At 48.5% G+C, this 18515-nt stretch overlaps 1 protein-coding gene across 2 annotated transcripts in view; it reads left to right on the forward strand.

The window, feature by feature from the left end:
• ADAM19 (ADAM metallopeptidase domain 19) overlaps window positions 1-14770 on the forward strand; it is a 98681-nt gene extending 83911 nt beyond the window's left edge. The window contains exons 18-23 of one of the 2 annotated variants that reach the window (XM_008015145.3): window positions 75-183; window positions 2086-2230; window positions 3357-3441; window positions 3743-3967; window positions 10166-10318; window positions 11101-14770. In XM_008015145.3, coding sequence (XP_008013336.2) covers window positions 75-183; window positions 2086-2230; window positions 3357-3441; window positions 3743-3967; window positions 10166-10318; window positions 11101-11154 — 771 coding nt within the window. In that variant the 3' untranslated portion in view covers window positions 11155-14770. Of the gene's footprint in view, window positions 1-74; window positions 184-2085; window positions 2231-3356; window positions 3442-3742; window positions 3968-10165; window positions 10461-11100 lie in introns of those variants that run through there. The other variant, XM_038005533.2, reaches the window with a different exon arrangement.
• The last annotated feature ends 3745 nt before the right edge of the window (window positions 14771-18515 follow it).

An 18515-nucleotide genomic window follows, 5' to 3' on the forward strand; every position in this document is an offset into this window, starting at 1 on the left:
GCGTCATGAGGGCAGGCCCTGTGGGTGGTGATGCTCTCTGGGGTGCTGATGCCTCTACCCTTTCGTCACTCCAGGTCTGTAACAACAACCAGAATTGTCACTGCCTGCCGGGCTGGGCCCCGCCCTTCTGCAACACACCAGGCCACGGGGGCAGCATCGACAGTGGGCCCATGCCCCCTGAGAGTGAGTGCCAGCCCTGCTGGGGCCACTGCCCGCTTTTGTGAGAAGAGCGGGTGTCAGGGGCAGGTGGCATGTTGCAGAGCATCCACACTGAGTCAGCTTCATTGTCCTGATTTTGCAGAGAGGAAATCAGGATAAAGAGAGACCAAGAGAGAGGAGCGACTGCCCGTAGTGTGGTGTGGGGTCACGGTTCAGTCTCTCTTCTCCCATCCTTTCTACTGAGGAGGGGGAGCCTGCTTAGTAGAGTGAGAGTAAGAGAGACTGTAGGTCATTGAATGTTCCCATTCTTTTTAGGGAACGTGGTGACTATTTCTTTTTGGGCACTTAAAAATCATCATGAACCTGGGACACATTATGGTGGTTTAGATTTCCTGTAATGGACACAAGTTAAAATGGGGAACCAGACTCTCGGAAAAGTTTTGTAGTATTTTAGTGGATCTCTCAAGGATTCTAGGACTATGGTTTCTAAAGATTTAAAAAAAGAATAATAACAAAGAACTTAAAAAAAAAAAAGCACCAAAATCTTTCAAGGAAGAAACCCCAATATGTAAAACTGATAAAAGTAGTATTTTATTAGTACAAATATATTCTGTATATTTACATTAACCACTTGAGAGAATATTGGGGTAGTTTTGATGAAACCAAATGGTAAGTTATGGATTATGGGTGAGAGTTCTAGTCTTAAATCTGTCTGAGTCTTTTTGTTTCTTTGTTTTTTGTTTTTTTTTTTGGGCCAGGCGCAGTGGCTCACGCCTGTAATCCCAGCACTTTGGGAGGCCAAGGTGGGCGGATCACAAGGTCAGGAGATCAAGACCATCCTGGCTAACACGGTGAAACCCCGTCTCTACTAAAAATACAAAAAATTAGTCAGGCGAGGTGGCGGGCGCCTGTAGTCCCAGCTACTCGGGAGGCTGAGGCAAGAGAATGGCGTGAACCCGGGAGGCGGAGCTTGCAGTGAGCCGAGATGGCACCACTACACTCCAGCCTGGGCGACAGAGCGAGACTCCGTCTCAAAAAAAAAAAAAAAAAAAAAAAGGTTTTGTGCCTGCCACCACATCTGGGTAATTTTTGTATTTTTAGTAGAGACAGGATTTCACAATGTTGGCCAGGCTGGTCTCGAACACCTGACCTCAAGTGATCCGCCCACCTCAGCCTCTCAAAGCTCTCAAAGCATGAGCCAGCACGCCTGGCCAAGTCTTTTTGTATTTTGTGTTGGTTCCTTTGTGTTTAGGAAAATCATGATTCAGGCTAAAAACTAGTGGCAAATTGTAACAGAGCTTGAACTGCTTGCCTGAAAAGGGACTCTCTTCAATTAAGTAGAAGTGGCTATAGAAGCTTTGTACTGTAGAGTCTGTGCAAAACAAGTTGACTTGGCTCTTTGAGCTAACATTAGTGATTTCCCAGTGGTACATAATGTGTGTGGTTTTTTTTTTTGAGACGGAGTCTCACTCTGTTGCCAGCTTTTTTTTTGAGACGGAGTCTCACTCTGTTGCCAGCTGGAGTGCAGTGGCACAATCTCTGCTCGCTGCAACCTCCGCCTCCCAGGTTCAAGCGATTCTCTTGCCTCAGCCTCCTGAGTAACTGGGACTACAAGCGTGTGCCACCACGCCCAGCTAATTTTTGTATTTTTAGTAGAGATGAGGTTTCACCATGTTGGCCAGGATGGTCTTGACCTCTTGACTTTGTGATCCGCTCACCATGGCCTGCCAAAGTGCTGGGATTACAGGCGTGAGCCACTGTGCCTGCCCCATAATGTGTGTTTTTAATTATAATTTGTAAGTTAAATTAAGTAATACAAATTAAATGCAAATCAAATGCCTGAAGAAGAAGCAGGAATACCTATTTTGAAATCTGCTGTAGCCCAGACAGCTTCTAAATCTCCCACTTGGGTTCTGTTTCTGGAAGGTGTGGGTCCTGTGGTAGCTGGAGTGTTGGTGGCCATCTTCGTGCTGGCGGTCCTCATGCTGATGTACTACTGCTGCAGACAGAACAACAAACTAGGCCAACTCAAGCCCTCAGCTCTCCCTTCCAAGCTGAGGCAACAGTTCTGGTATGACAGGGTTCCATGGAGGACTCAGGGTCAATTTATGGGTCACAAAGGTCTGCATAAATAGTACTTAGCAAAAGTGTTGGTGACAGTGGGTCTAATTCAGGGAAGACAAATGCAAGGAACACGCTGCCCTCTCCCCTGCTGTGACTGTGACAGGCATTACTAGTTGATCTTATTGTAAGTACTCTACTGATTCTGGTAATCACTCCTGAGTTCTTCTCAGCAGAATATCCCCAACCAAATCAAGCTGAAGTATAAAATAAAATCTGTTTGCCATCCTTTATCTACTTGATTTGTTCCCCATGTTATTTTATTTATTTATTTTTGAGATGAAGTTTTGCTCTTGTTGCCCAGGCTGGAATGCAGTGGCGCAATCTTGGCTCACTGCAACCTCCGTCTCCTGGGTTCAAGCGATTCTCCTGCCTCAGCCTCTTGAGTAGCTGGGACTACAGGTGCGTGCCACCATACCCAGCTAATTTTTTGTATTTTTAGTAGAGATGGGGTTTCACCATGTTGGCCAGGCTGGTCTCAAACTCCTGACCTCAGATGATCTGCCCGCTTCGGCCTCCTAAAGTGCTGGGATTACAGTCATGAGCCACCATGCCTAACCCCCTCTTTGTCTTTTTAACCACTGTTGCTTTAAAGTTTGTTTCATCTAATATTAGAATAGCTACTTCTGCTTGCTTTTGGTGTCCATTTAAAAAGTGATTTATTATTTTGGATATGGAAGATGTACAGTCTCTCAATCACCTATTAAATAATGCTTGTTCTGGAGGGGATTTTAAGTCCCAGGTCTTTCTGGGTCTGTGCCTGATTGGGATTGGTTGATGGCTCGTGACACCCTTGTGTCTCCTCAGAGGGGAAGGATCTTAAAAGGGTGAAGAGAAGGTGTGGAGAGAGCTCTGCTTTGTATAAGGCCAACTCTGTTTCCTTGAGAGTTCTCCATTGGCCACACATTTCCCTACTTAGGAAGATGTGGTTTGAGAAGACCAGTCCCACTCCCTCCAGAGCAGACTTGGGGAAGATTTAGCTGCTTGCTGGCCCTGCTTGCGTCAAAGGGAACTCAGCCACTGTCCCCTGCTGAACATCTGCCCCTTTCTTCTCCTCCCCCATTTCTTGTTTCTAGTTGTCCCTTCAGGGTGTCTCAGAACAGCGGGACTGGTCATGCCAACCCAACTTTCAAGCTGCAGACGCCCCAGGGCAAGCGAAAGGTAAGAACTTTGCACCACTGAACTTGGCTACTTTATCCCTCATGGTCATGCTGTATTTTTCTAAGAGCCTCTGTGGGCCCATGGATTGGTAATAAAAGCCTTTTATTGGCTGGAGAGACATGTTATTTGGTTCTGACTTCCCCTAATGACTTTAAAGGTTGCATCTGACCTCTGGGATCCTCGGGCGGTTGATAGATGGGTGTGTCTGTCCTCCCTTTGGGCTCTAGTTTATCTCAAAGAGACACACAAGGGCAGCCCGAGTGATTTCTTGTCTCAGGTGTTCCTTGACTTGTGCATACAGGTAATCAACACTCCTGAAATCCTGCGGAAGCCCTCCCAGCCTCCTCCCCGGCCCCCCCCAGATTATCTGCGCGGTGGGTCCCCACCTGCACCACTGCCAGCACACCTGAGCAGGGCCGCCAGGAACTCCCCAGGGCCCGGGTCTCAAATAGAGAGGACGGAGTCATCCAGGAGGCCTCCTCCAAGCCGGCCAATTCCCCCCGCACCAAACTGCATCCTTTCCCAGGTAAGTGGATTGTCAGCAGCCTTGGGCTGGGAACATTGCTTTTAAGGCCACTTTCACTGGGTAATGGCAAAGGTGGGGAAGGTGAAACTTGTGGGGTCATGAGCTGACTGCCTTTTCTGCAATTCGGTCAATACGGGGGTGCACAGCGGATTAGAGCAATTAACATGGGGAAACAGACTCTCCAGGCAGCTCCTAAACCACGTGGCATTTTCTCCCGGGTTGGCCTATTTTATGACAAGCCACTACCCACCTTCCACCCCAAATGAACTTCTGTCAGTTCCCCATGCTTGTCTGCCTGCTAGGTCTTTGCCAATGCTGCTTGTTCTGCCTGATACACTCCTTCTGCCTTGGCGGGGCCAGCTCCTGCTCGTCCTCCGATCTGCTCCTAGATGCCGCTTCTCCCGGGAAGCCTACTCTGATTCCTCAAGTCTGAGGCTGATGGGACTGTACTTTTCTCACCAGAGTACACTTCTCACCAAATTGTACCTGTTGGTACCTTCTACTGATTGGAAAGTCTTACCCAGGGATGTGCCCTGATGCCTTGCCCATCCCAAGGGGCAGGTGCTTCTGGGAGGTGAGAGTGGGGTCCAGATTCTCTGCCCCCAGGCCTGGTGCTCATGGAAGCAGAGCCTGCCCAGCAGCCTGTTCCCACTGCGTGTGTGTGCTCTGATGGCTCCGACCACACCTTCTGCAGGAGATCCCCCCGTGCAGACACAGGTGTTTCCTGGGTGGTGGCTGGGCGGGTTGCCTTCCGGAACTGGCCTGTGTGTTTTGGGGGTGACCTCTCGACTGAGACTGCTTTCCTTTCCTTGGGGGTGGTCCAGAGGGGTCCATGGAACCCAAGCTGTCTCTGACCCTAAGGACTCTGGGGTTGGCTGCAGGCTTTGGGGGTTCCTTAGGATGTGTGGCAGTGGTACAGTTTGGGAGAGCTGAGGGCATCCATTCTGTTTCTCTGCTGTGAAACAGCTGCTCTCCCCTTCCTTTTGTGTGGGGCCGCAGTAGAATGGAGAACTCCGTGCAGAAAGAGAGAGGGAAGATTGACAAGGAGAGAGAGGGAAGGAAGAAAGGAAAAAAGCAAGAGAGGGGAGGAGTGGAGAGAGAGAAGTGGAGAGTGTAGTTGTGTGCTGGGGGTGCTCTAACAGAGTACTGCACACTGGCTGACTTCAAAACAGACACCTATTTTCTCACAGTTCTGGAGGCTAGCAGTCCAAGGTCAAGGTGCTGGCAGGGTTGACTTCTGAAGCCTCTCTCAGTGGCTTGCAGGTGGCCGCCCTCTTGCTGAGTTCTCACGTGGCCTTTCCTATGCACTCCTGCCTCCCTGGTGTCTCTGTGTGGCCAACTGTCCTCTTCTTATGAGAACACCAGATTGGATTAGGTGGCCTCATTCTACCCTAATCACCTTTTTAAAGACCTTATCTCTAAATACGGCCACATTCTGAGGTACTCAGGGTTAGGGGTTCAGCATATGATTTTTTTTTAAGTGATGAGTGCACAGTTCAGTCCCTAACAGAGAGATGAAAGAAAGGGAGAAAGCAGGCGTGTAGAGACTTGGGGTTACGGGAGAGCAGGGGTGCCGGTGGAGGGAGTAGGGAGTGGGTCGGACTAGCAGTCCACTCAGACTATTGTTCCGAAAAACCCACACTAGAGGCGTGTTCAGAGAACACGGGGCCAACCTCACCCCTGTCACCCCGAGGTGCTGAGCCCTAGGTCAGGAGGGGTCAGGGACAGTGGGGACCCAGCTGTGTGTTAAGTGGTGGAGGCTGTGTGTACCCTGCGCCTGCGTTTCTGGGGCAGCTGGCAGGAGTCCCGGGTGCAGGAAGCTGCCCAGCCAGTGGCAGGTGCCCCAAAACACAGCTGGCTCCCAAGCACAGCTTCTCCTGGGCCCCAGGGCCCAGTTGGGGGTCTCTCTACAAGTGAACAATGGGAGGCAGCTGCTCCGAGTGGGGGCTGCTGTGATGACATTGGGCTGCCACCTGCCTTCTCACAGCCATTCCAAGAAGGGAGTTGCCGCAGCCCTCATTTCTCTTGGAGGTTGCCAGGCCTCACAGGGTTGAAGGGACTTGCCCGACATTGCACATTTATGAGTGGAGGAGCTAGGACTTGAACCCAGGTCTCACCCAGCTGAGCGAGACAGCCTTCTGCCCCGGGGCTGCTCACAGTCTCCAGTCTGCCATCAGAGATTCCCCACCTCCTAGCCGGGGGACATGGACCCCCTGGAGAAGTGATGGATGAAACCTCAGCACTTCTTCAGTTCTGCTATTCTCAACCGGCTTATGCACCTGCACTCTGGGCCAGGGGATGACGAGGAAGGCAGATGGCAGCTTTGCCTCCAGGAGCTCGCATTCTGCTGGGGCAGTGACTCCAGGATACGTGTCACTGCAACAGCGATGCGTGCTGGGAAGAAGAGGCTCAGGGTGCTCAGAAGAGTAACAAGGGGATTTGACCTAGTCTGGGAAATCCAGGAAGGTTTCCCTGAGGAGGTGACATTTGAGCTGAGACATGAAGGAGGAACAGGACTTAACCAGGCTGTGAGGGCAAGTGACGAAGGAGCTTTCCTGGTCCCAGGACCCACTAGTAGGGAGGCTCTGTCATGGGAGAGGACCCTGTGGGTTGAAGGAACTTAAAGTTTTGTGTTCTTGGGGCCCAAGGAGCTATGAGATGAGGCTGGAAAGCCAGGAGGAGCCCAACTATGCCCAGGCCACATAGCCTTGGTCAGGACTTTGGTCTGTATTCCGTAGAAAGAGGACAGTGGTGACATGATGCAATTCTCTATTGACAAGGATTGATCGCTGTTTGGGATATATTTAGGCAGGAGGGAGGTGTAGTTCCTGCAAGGGGCCCATAGATGCTTCTGAAGCTGTTAATCTACTGTTTGACCTGCATGAGGATTACTTGGTGTATTCACGTTGTGATAATTCATCTAGTTGTATATTTATAATTTGTTCACCTTTTTCTGTGTATATTATATTTGAATTTTTAAAATAGTTTTAAAAAATGAAAATCACTCTAGAAGCAAATGGGTGTCCTAGTTAGAAGATTGAAAGGTTGTCCTGAAGAAAGATGGTAAAGCTCGGAGCAGAGAGTAGGCAGGGCTGATGGAGTGAAGCTGATAAGAAATGTGCAGAAGAGAAAATAGACAGGACTTGAGGATCCATTGCAAATAGGGCTTGGCAGGGGATGATGCCCCGTGTCAGACTTGTGCAATCTGATCAAGTGAGATGCCGTCCCTTGTGGTGGAAGGGAGCGTGGGCCAGAGTAGCTGAGGGACTGTTATTGCTTTAGAAAAAGGAAAACAGTGCTGGGCGAGGGCCCTGGTAGGGCTGAGTCGGATCATCACAGATGTGGCCTCCGGCCGGTTGTTGTGCTGGGAGGCCCAGTGCTGACATGCTGATGAGGCTCCTGCCCAAACACCAGCCCCTCAGTGGCTCATTGGCACAGTTCCTTGGGAGCACAGCCTTTACCAGTTGCAACCTGACATCTGCACCCAGCTGTCACCTGCCCCAGAGGGTCTCTGTCCTGGCTTCCAGCAACCACTGCAACTTGGCAGCTATTCTGGGCTGGGGAAAGTGGTGGTGAACGGGGCGGGTTGCATTGTCTTTCTAGGTGGAGCTGAAGAGCATGGCTTTTTGACCCTAAGAATTTGCTTTACTTTCTGATGCCACGAAGCTTCTTGGGGAAAATCTCGGCTCTTTGTGTTATTCCTGGCCTCTCTACATGCTTGCCTTTTGTCCACTTTAATATGTGGTAGTGACCTTCTCGAGAAGGGAAGGAAGTCAAGGAGAGCAGGCACTGGAATGCCCATCTATGCCGTTGGCTTCCCCTTAAACCCCAACAGCTTGGGGGCCTGCGGGTGGCACCATCATTCTTTCCCCCTAAAAAAAAAAATGGATCAATTAATACGTGTTGAGCACCTACCGTATGCTAGGCACTGTTCTGAAAGCCGAAGATGTATCAGTGAACCAAACAGATGGAGACCCCACCCTGCTTCAACTCTAGAGGGGGATGGAGAGACAGAAAGTACAACTCAACTTGATAAGTAAATAAATTCTATATATTGGAAAGCAGGAAGTGATATGAAAAGAAAAGAAGAGATATGTTAGGATACAAAGGTCAGGGAATGTCAGGGTGGGGCTGTTGTAATTTTAAATAAGGTAGTCAGGGCAAAGCCTTGTGGAGATGGTGAGAACATGAAGGTAATAGTAACACAGCAAGGACAGAATCCATGAAATGTGCCACACACATAGACAACCAACATGAACAAAATGTAGCTGCTGCTTTGTTTAAATTTTGTTTTAATCTAAACAGGCAACACACATACATGCTCTCGTTAAAAAAAAAATGGAATGTTCGAGGGCTGGGCGTGGTGGCTCATGCCTGTAATCCCAGCACTTTGGGAGGCTGAGGCAGGCAGATCACCTGAGGTCAGAGTTCGAGACCAGCCTGACCAACATGGTGAAACCCCGTCTCTACTAAAAACACAAAAATTAGCCAGGCATGGTGGTGGGCCCTTGTAATCCCAACTACTCAGGAGGCTGAGGCAAGAGAATCGTTTGAATTCGGGAGGCAGAGGTTGCAGTAAGCTGAGATTGTGCCATTGCACTCCAGCGTGGGGGACAGAGCAAGACTCCATCTCAAAAAAAAGGAATGTTCACCTGGACCACACCCCTCCCCTCTTGCACCCCATCCCAGCATAATCTCTTTTCAATTTGGTCCATATCCTTCCTTTTTTTTTCTGTTTATAGACATTTCTAGTAGGTGGTGAGCATGGTGACTTATTTTATGTCAGCTGTCCTCCCCAGCTTGTTTGTTCCACCTGACAACTCTTGAACATCTCCCCACGCCAGCCCCTGTCAACCTACTTCATTCTTTTTAAGTGCTATGTCATCTGTCACTTTATAATTTTAGTTATTTTTCTGCTGATGAAATTTTGCTTATTTATAGTTTCTTTGCTGTTACAAATAGTGCTGCAAGGAACAGATTTGTTACATAGGTATACACATGCCATGGTGGTTTACTGCACCCATTAATCCACCATCTACATTAGGTATTTCTCCTAATGCGATCACTCCCCTAGCCCCCCACCATCCAACAGGCCCCGGTGTGTAATGTTCTCCTCCCTGTGTCCATGTGTTCTCATTTCATGTTCAACTCCCACTTATGAGTGAGAACATGCGGTGTTTGGTTTTCTGTTCTTGTGTTATTTTGCTGAGAATGATGGTTTCCAGCATCATCCATGTCCCTGTAAAGGACAGAACTCATCCTTTTTTATGGCTGCATAGTATTCCATGGTGTATATGTGCTACATTTTCTTTATCCAGTTTATCACTGATGGGCATTTGGATTGGTTCGAAGTCTTTGCTATTGTGAATAATGCCACAATAAACATACGTGTGCATGTGTCTTTATAGTAGAATGATTTATAATCCTTTGGGTATATACCCAGTAATGGGATTGCTGAATCAAATGGTATTTCTAGTTCTAGATCCCCCCTATTTAATAATGATGCTGGGAAAACTGGCTAGCCATATGCAGAAAGCTGAAACTGGATCCATTCCTTTCATCTTATACAAAAATTAATTCAAGATGGATTAAAGACTTAACTGTAATACCTAAAACCATAAAAACCCTAGAAGAAAACCTAGGCAATACCATTGAGGACATAGGCATGGGCAAAGACTTCATGACTAAAACACCAAAAGCAATGGCAACAAAAGCCAAAATAGACAAATGGGATCTGATTGAACTAAAGAGCTTCTGCACGGCAAAAGAAACTATCATCAGAGTGAACAGACAACCTAGAGAATGGGAGAAAATTTTTGCCATCTATTCATCTGACAAAGGGCTAATATCCCCAATCTACAAAGAACTTAAACAGATTTACAAGAAACAAACAACCCTATCAAAAAGTGGGTGAAGGATATGAACAGACACTTCTCAAAAGAAGACATTTTTGCAGCCAACAAAGAGATGAAAAAAAGCTCATCATCACTGGTTATTTGTCCTTTCAATAGATACTGCCAGCTTGCTCTCCTGACTTCCTCTTGAGACTATAAACACATTATACATACAGTTTCTTTCTAAATGGGACCATACAGTATATAACCTTTTCCTATCTGATTTTGACCCATAAGATAGCAGGGATATTTTCTTTCAAACAGGCCTCTGGCCTTCAAGTGAGGCTTATTGCTTTCTCTACAGGACTTCTCCAGGCCTCGGCCGCCCCAGAAGGCACTCCCGGCGAACCCAGTGCCAGGCCGCAGGAGCCTCCCCAGGCCAGGGGGTGCATCCCCACTGCGGACCCCTGGTGCTGGCCCTCAGCACTCCCGGCCTTTGGCAGCCCCTGCCCCAAAGGTGAGTCCATGGGAAGCCCCCAAGGTGAAAGCTGGTATTAGAGGGCTCCAGGGGGGCAGGTGTAGAGTTGAGAAAACGAAGCAATTCATGCTTCTTGTGGTCTGAACTTCCAGAACAAAAGCCAAGGGCAAAACATTCATGTTTCTTGGTGCCTGCTTGACTGTGGAGTTTTGGCTTCATGTGAAAGTTGATGCTTAGAATCCCGAGCTGCGGTGGCTTCAGTCCTGCCCCTGCACCTGACCTGCGGAGGGACCCTGAGCAAGTCCCTCTTGAGTCTGTTTCCTCATTTGTACAGAGGCAATGATGGGCAGTAGTACCAGCCCCATCAGGTTGCTGTGAAGAGCAAGGCAGTGCATTAGTAGAAGCCACCTGGCCTGCGGGAGGCTGTGCACACTTGGCCCCTCCTCGTACCTCTTCTCTGTGGCTGACTGTCTCGGTTTGCCAGTCTTGGGCGTTGGGTCAGAAAGGGATGAGGTGAAGAAGCTGGCTGACCACCCTGTATTCCCATGAGGCACCGGGAAAACTATGGACTGTGCTGCTGCCTTAGCAGGGAAGGGAAGAGGGAGGGGTGACTGGTCAGTTTGAGACAGCGGTACCCACCACACCCCTCCCTGCAGGACTGATGGTCTGGCTGAGCGGACACACGGATGCACTTCACAAGAAGCCTTTGTTCTCAGTGGGTGGTCCACCCCTTCTTGTAAAATCAGGAGGATGACTCCCCCTTGATCCCATTGATTAGCATCAAGCTGATGTCTCTCTCCCTCCCTTCTTTTTCTTCCCAGTTTCCAGAATACAGATCACAGAGGGCTGGAGGGATGATTAGCTCGAAAATCTAGACCTGTCCAGGGGGCTTCTCCCTTTCCTTGAGCTCTCTGGACACTGCAGAGGACGCATGGCCATGGAACCCTGAAGAAGCATGTCTGGCCGCCGCCTCTGATCTCCTCCCACGCTCCTCCAGGAACCTCCACATCTCCAAAAATCTCCTTGTTGACTCAGTGCCTCCTCGGCTTCCTTGGAAGCCCAGAGGGACTACGATCCAATGGCTTCTAGGTGTTGTTTTGTGCAATATACAGCCCCAGGTAGGGAGGGGAGAGTAGAGGAGGGTGAATGGCAGCTTCTCCTCCAGACTCCTAGCCCCGAGGTGCTGATGGAGATGGTCAAGGCTGGCAAGCCCCTCAGGCCAGCTCATCCATTCACTCCTGGGGTGTAGGGCACGCAAAAGAACTTCCCATTGCTTCTGCTCTCCTCAGAGGTCCCGGGCTGGACAGAGGCTGGTACTTACCCACTCCTTTTAGCTTTTAGGGATTAAAGAAGGGTCAAGCCAGCCACTGCTGTGGCTCTGTCCAGGGCTTGGTTGAGGGAACGGCTTCTGGCTGTATGGCTGCATGTGACAAACCAAGTCCCCTCCCACCTCTCCCCAAACCCCTGCATCCCCGTATTCACACGGGTCACTCTGACTCAGACAGGTACTATTCATAGGCAGTGTAGACAGCAAGAGGAGCCTGGGCTTGGGCTTCCTCTGAGTCGTGATACCAAAGGTTGCGACTCCTGACTCTGGATAATTTTTAGTTGCTTTTTGTTTTTTCTGCTGCACTTTCCTGGTGCCCCATGTTTTTCTCTCTTCCTTCCCCTCTCATTCCCCTTCGAAGTGTGGTGCTTTGGTGGGCAAACCCTCAGCAGTCCTGACCTTCTGGTGAACAGGTGCTTGTGACCTACAAGTCAGAGTCCTCTGTCACAGTCGGCCACTGGATTTCCCGCGTTGGCTCTCAGGAGTGTGACCAGAGTAGACTTGGGGCATGGCCATGTGGTCATATGTTTATTTTTCATTGTGTTTTGTGACCTCAGCAGGGTGGGGGTCTTCCTCCGTAACTCTCTGAGCTAAATCTAGTGAGGTTCCCCCTTAGGAAGCCCAGCTATTTACAAAGTACACACGAGGGAGCCAGCCTGCCCTAGTGGCTGGTCGTTGACTTCGGGCTGGACCGTTGCCTTCTGAGCAGAGAACGGACCCATTTCTGGGAGCTGCCTGAGATCACTGGAGGAAGCAGCCAGCAGCAGCTGGGCTGGAACAGTCAGAGCTGGGAGCCTCTTCCTCTGCTCAGCTTTTTGTCATTCACTGCCTTTTGTTCTCTCTCTGGTCACTGCCCTTACCTGACCCTCACAGAAAGAGAGCTCTGAGCAGGTGAGGGGCTCTGCGGGGGCTCCTGTCTTCCCTGCAGCAGGGAGGGAGGGCCACGTGGTGCTGTGCTAGATAGGACGGTTTTTGCAAAGCGCCTGGAGATGTTTTCTGGGAGATTGACTCCCACCCCACAAAGGTGCTGGGTAGTTCTCTGGACAGGAGCTGGCTTGACTCTCACTCCTCTGAGGCTTTTCTGGGGCCTCCTCCTGTCCTGCCATGAGCAATTGTTTACTCTTGAAAACCTCACTGCAAGGCTGAGGCTGAGCTTCTGATTCACTACTCCAGGGCCTCCTTATAGTTCTCTGCATACAATAGGTGCTTCTCGGATGTTCTTGGGTTTGGAAATAAGTGGAAAATACGGGCTGTACCCCTGGGGGAAAAGCCTGGGTTGGGTTTAGAAAGATCTCAGGAAAATGAGTTTCTCTTCCCTCAGGGTGGCGGTGATACAGTTTCCCCATCTCCCTGCCATGGGCCATCCTTGCTCCGGAGATCCATTCCCCACCTTTCTTGTGGCCCGATTAAGTCAGGAGACAATCTTTTATTTAAATGTGCCACCCTCTGCCTCAAGGCTTTGGTTCCTGGAAAGTAAAGGTGAAAACATCCCCCTTAACCCCCCTGCAAAACAAACAAGCAACATCCTCAAAACCCAACCCCATGCCTCGCAGAGGTTCCCGTGGCTTCTCCAGCCTTTCTCCCTCACATCAGGAGGTAGATGGCTCTGAAGTGACAGCGCCACAGTCACAATGACTGCGTGAGCCGGCTGAACCTGCAGTCCACCCTCCCTGGAACCACACCAGAAAGAGGCCTGGGTTGTTGTTTTCTTGCTTTTTGTTTTATTATTTTCATATCACCTCCATCCCATAAAGTTGTACTGTGAACTAGAAGATGGTGGAATGTTTTGGAATTTGATAGACTTTCGGCAACCAGTTCTACTGATGCTTCTTCACTCCTGGCTCTATTGAGGAAGGCTGCCCAGGAGGAAGACTGGCCATTGTGCATCCCCTTTTCTCTCCAGTGCCCAGTATGCTGTTTTGAGGTGTCAAATACAAATAAATCTGGGCTTAGGGAAGGAGAGACCTTATTCCAAAGCACGATTGCAGAAGGGGAAAGGGAATATTGCAAAGGGGAGAGGAAGGGGCCTTATGGGAATTGTGACAAGGCTCAGACCCACCGATGGCAAGATCTGCAAGTGTCTCAAAGCCCAGGCAGAAAAGGCCTTTTCTTTTATTGGAAGAATTAACATGGCTAGAAAGAGCCACGTTCAGGGAATGACTTTGTGCCCAGCCTTTTTTTTTTTTTCTTTCCAGGGGAGGGGCTGTTTGCTGGTTCAGGCTGAGGGTGGGCCAAAGTCCAGGGTTGGTGGGGAGGAGGGAAACTTAACTCAAGTTTGGGTTAGTGAGTTACAAGCTCTTTGTGCAGATGGAGATGTAGGCAAATCTTTTTAAAAGTGAAATTAACCTCCTGCTAGTTTTACAACCCAATAATTTTTTTTTTTTTTACAGGCCTTGGAGCCATCTCTAAAACAAACCTCAAGGGATTTAGTGCCCTATCTCCCTGTCTCTGTAGAAGCTTTAGCCTGGGCACCTGGCTTCATCTTGTAACTGCTGCTAGCCATAGGTTCCTTTCTGCCTTGCTGGCTTCTCCCGATAAAAGTAAAGCCCTTTTCTGCCCCAGCTCTGAGACACTTGCAGATCTTAAGGTCTGAGACTTGCTGATTTTCTGGTTGGAGAGTTTTTTGTACTGCCATAGACCCTTCCCCGTGGAGCAATAGCCCCTCACTACCTCCTGCAATAGGCCTTTCCAATAAAGTTGCTCCCTGCCTACTTCCTAATTTATTCTTATTTGACAGAAGGTATGAAAGACTTGCAATTTGAAAATTGGGGACCAGTTCCAAAGTCATTGTGTTAACCACGTGTATAACAGCTCTGCTGGACACCCAAGAAAGCCATGGGAACACCAACTGGAAAGGTCCCCTTCCCGAGGGAAGCCTGCGAATGAGAGGTTCTGTAGAATCCAAGCCCACACTTCCAAAGTCACTCCCCACACGTCCTCTCACACCATCCACTGTGCGTCCGTATGTGTCTGGGATCCAGGGCAATGTGAATTTTCTTTTTATTTGGGAGATTGTTCATGGAAAACAGATCTTCTTCTCTCTTGTCCACCTATTAATTGTTTACAATATTTGTACATCTATGCAAAATACTTGAATGGGCCATGGTGCCTTTTTTCCTTGTTTGTATTTAATTAAAATGAATCGTTTGTCATTTGCAATGTTATCTGGTTTGGCAACTCTTTATTGCATGTTTGTTGTAACGTCCTGCTGCTCAGATTAGATAAGATTTATGATGTGGACTCCAGAAAGAGTTCCCACAAGGACCATGAGTTCAGCCTATAAAGCCATTATGGTGGACCCTGAGCCACAGGAAAGCCTATGTTTTCCTATGACCAGTAGAGGGGGCCGTTTGTCTTTGCACCTGGACGCAGGCTGCTTATTAAATCCTGAGATTTTTCGATGTTTCTTCTCATCCTACACTACTGAATATAGAAGACAGCTGAGAGCCTCTGCTCACCTCCCCATCTTATTAAGGCAAGGGATCATACTTTAAAGAGGGGAGACACTTGCCTAAGGTCTCTTGGGCTGGGTAGGTAGGCACAGCCAGGGATAGGGTTGGGTGTGCTTTCTGATTCCAGAACCCTGCGTGATACCACATCTCATATTCATTAGTGCTTCCCAGTCCATAAAAGGATCCCACTCTTATTCTCTCATTGATCCCTACCTCAATTTTGAGGTTCTCTCGGAGAGATGGAGGATTAATAACCATGATGGAAGGTAACAGTTACTGAATACAGTCGGCCCTCCCTATCTGTGGGTTTCAAATCCATGGATTCAACCAACAGCAGATTGAAATGTTTGAAAAAACAAAAAGTATAACTATAAAAAGTAATACAATTTTAAAATACGGTATAACAACGAGTTACACAGTGTTTACATTGTATTAGGTTTCCAAAAATCTGGAGATGATTTAAAGTCTATGGGAGGATATATGTAGGTTATTTGTAAATACTATACCATTTTATATAAGGGATTTGGCTGTCCTTAGATTTCATTATCCATGGGGGTCTGGGAAAGCTGTATTTAACATATGTGAGCCACTGCATGTGATTTACAAATAAGGATTATCTCATTTAATCTTCACAAAAACGCTGAGAGGGGCTTCTTGCTCTCTGATTATACTTTTTTGTTTTTGTTTTTTTTTTTTAAAGATGAAGTCTCTCTCTGTCACCCAGGCTGGGGTGCAGTGACACGATCTCAGCTCACTGCAGCCTCCACCTCCCAGGCTCAAGCAATTCTCGTGCCTCAGCCTCCCGTGTAGCTGGGATTACACGTGCCCACCACCATACCTGTCTAATTTTCACATTTTTAGTAGAGATGACCTCATGTGATCCATCCGCCACAGCCTCCTGAAGTGTTGGGATTACAGGCGTGAGCCACCGCGACAAGCCTGATTATACTTTTCTAACCTCTCGTGGTTATGAGGTTGCCTATGGACCCTAAAGAAATGTAAACACAAATGCTTTCACTACTAACATGCCTGCTCATGAAATTGCTTCCCACTCACACATCCCTCCCTGGTTAAGAGGCCACTCTTTTCCCTGCTGTCAGCCAGTCTCTGGGGTGATGCTCAGGTGTTGGTCACTAGCATAATGGAGAAAGCCTGGTTGGACAGACCCTGGTTGAAGTCCTGACTCTGCTTTCTACTCAGTAGATGAGTGGGCCTGGATAAGTTCCAGATATCTGAGTCTCTTTTCACTATACAAATGGGAGTAATATACCTACCTCAAAAGTGTCGTGATCATCAATGAAGTTCTGTATGTGAAAGCCCCCAACAGCGCCTGTCACAGGCTGTGTGCTGAGACACTGCTGACTGTATCAGTTTACAGTTGCTTTGCTTAACATGCAGGGTTCTATTGGGATCTCCCTTGCATTGAGTGCTGGTCCCAGGAGAGTTTGGGCAAGGAAGGACTGTGACATTGTTCCTTCAATCTTGTGGGTTTTTTTTAGCGCCTATGATGTACTAGGCACTGAGGATAAGCAGTAAATCAAAGCCAACTCTCATGAAGCTTGTATCCAGATGAGAAAAGAGCACAGATCACAAGAAAATACATGAATAAAGTAGTAGCAGATTATGCACCAGGCACAGTGGCTCAGGCCTAAAATCTCATCATTTTCGGAGGCCAAAGTGGGAAGATCCCTTTAGGAAAGGAGTTTTGAGACCAGCCTGGGTAACATAGCAAGGCCTCATCTTTACCAAATCTGAGCCTGGGTGTTTGAAGCTGCAGTGAGCTAGGATCACACCACTGCACTCCAGCCTGGGGGACACAGCCAGACCCTGTCTCAAAACACAAAAAACCAAACAAATTATACAATTGGGAGTAAGATTAGTCTTGGAGAGAGGCATGACGCCTGGTGGTTAAACCAGATATCGGCTTTGCTCTTCCTGGCTGTGTGGCCTTGGGCAATTATTTAACCTCTTTGAGTTCCTTTCCTCATCTATAAATGGGAATAAAAACATATCCAACTTGAGGATTTGTGAGGAGTTAAAAAGAGAATTCACAGGAAGCACCTACTATGCCTGGTGCCTGGTAAGGGCTCACGTGTTAACTAGGGATGAGTTGTCTTCAACTGACTCCATTTCAAAAACTATCTTTCCCACTCTACCAAGGGTGTTCACTATCAAAGACATGGTAGGGGCTTTATTGGCAGTCACATTCATTCAGAGATTGGAGACTGTCCTTCCAGCACTGGAAAAACCAGTTTCATCACTCCGTGCTCAAGGAAGGTCAAGACACAAGTATCAAGTAAATATAATCTGAAATCTTTATTCTTGATCCTGCAGACCACACTCTTAGGGCCCTCAGTTTACTGCCATTCTCAAGATCCAAGTTGTTGCATTGCTTTTAATTACAGACGGAAATCCACATTCATCAAAAACTGGGGATTTGGGGCTGAAGAGTCAGGAGCCAGTCTGCTGGTCAGCCAAACCTCGGAGCTCCAAGGCCAGCAGGAATTTGCCTGGGCTTGGCCCACTTAGGGCACAGGATAGAAACACAGAGTGCAGGTAGAGTCACACAGGGGAGGCCCTGCACCAACCTCGGGGCTGAGGATCAAAGTCTTCCCTCTTTCCAGATATACCAGTCCACTAATTTCCCTTTCTAATGGTTCTTCTCCAACCCCTGCACTCTTGCAGCCAGAAAAGAGATGGGAAGGGAAGGAATAGTAATTATCTCTCTCGCCAGCTGCTCTGGTTGTTTGTATGCCTCCGACCAAATGTGAAGGGACCAGAGGTAATCCCCACAGCAGGTGGTGTTGGAACAGTCAGGGCATGCTACTTCCCAGTGTGGCAGCTCATCAGTGGAGTGGGGGACTCGGTGGCAATCTGGTCAGCAGCTAGAATGCATCCCATGCCAAGTCTGCACCTCCACTTGGACATTGAGATTCACAGCTGATCCCACTGTCCAAGCCTTTAAGGCTGCAGCCCAGAAATTACCCCTGAATTCTTTTCTCCTAAGTTCCTGGATGAGCACCAGAGTCAACAAACAAGTTAGCCCCTGGTATCCAGACAGCCTGGGACTGTCTTCTGCCACATCCCAACTTTGCTCCTCATCCTCTTCCCACCTCCCCAGATCATAAGTTGGTTGACTCCTTGAGGAATAGAAAAGTACATTCTGCCAAATTCTAGCTTGGCAGCCAGGCCACTTTGAAGCAGTGAATTTGCTGTTCTTTTTTCAGAGTAAGACAAAATGAAAACACTGGGTTTGGCCACCAGAGTTTGGCTGTGGTTCTGTTATTGTTTTGTTTCCAGTTCTGCGATTACTGCCTTTATGTCTCAGTGACTGACTCCTTAGGATGTAAGTAGAGGGGGAAGGGGTAATGGTGGGATGGACTGGGTGGATACCGAGGTGCTGACTGCCAGGCTGGAGTGCTCGGGGAATGAGCTGGTTGACATTTTTCCCTGAGAC

Source organism: Chlorocebus sabaeus, chromosome 23 (genome assembly GCF_047675955.1).
Source record: "Chlorocebus sabaeus isolate Y175 chromosome 23, mChlSab1.0.hap1, whole genome shotgun sequence".
Taxonomy (NCBI): Eukaryota; Metazoa; Chordata; class Mammalia; order Primates; family Cercopithecidae; genus Chlorocebus; species Chlorocebus sabaeus.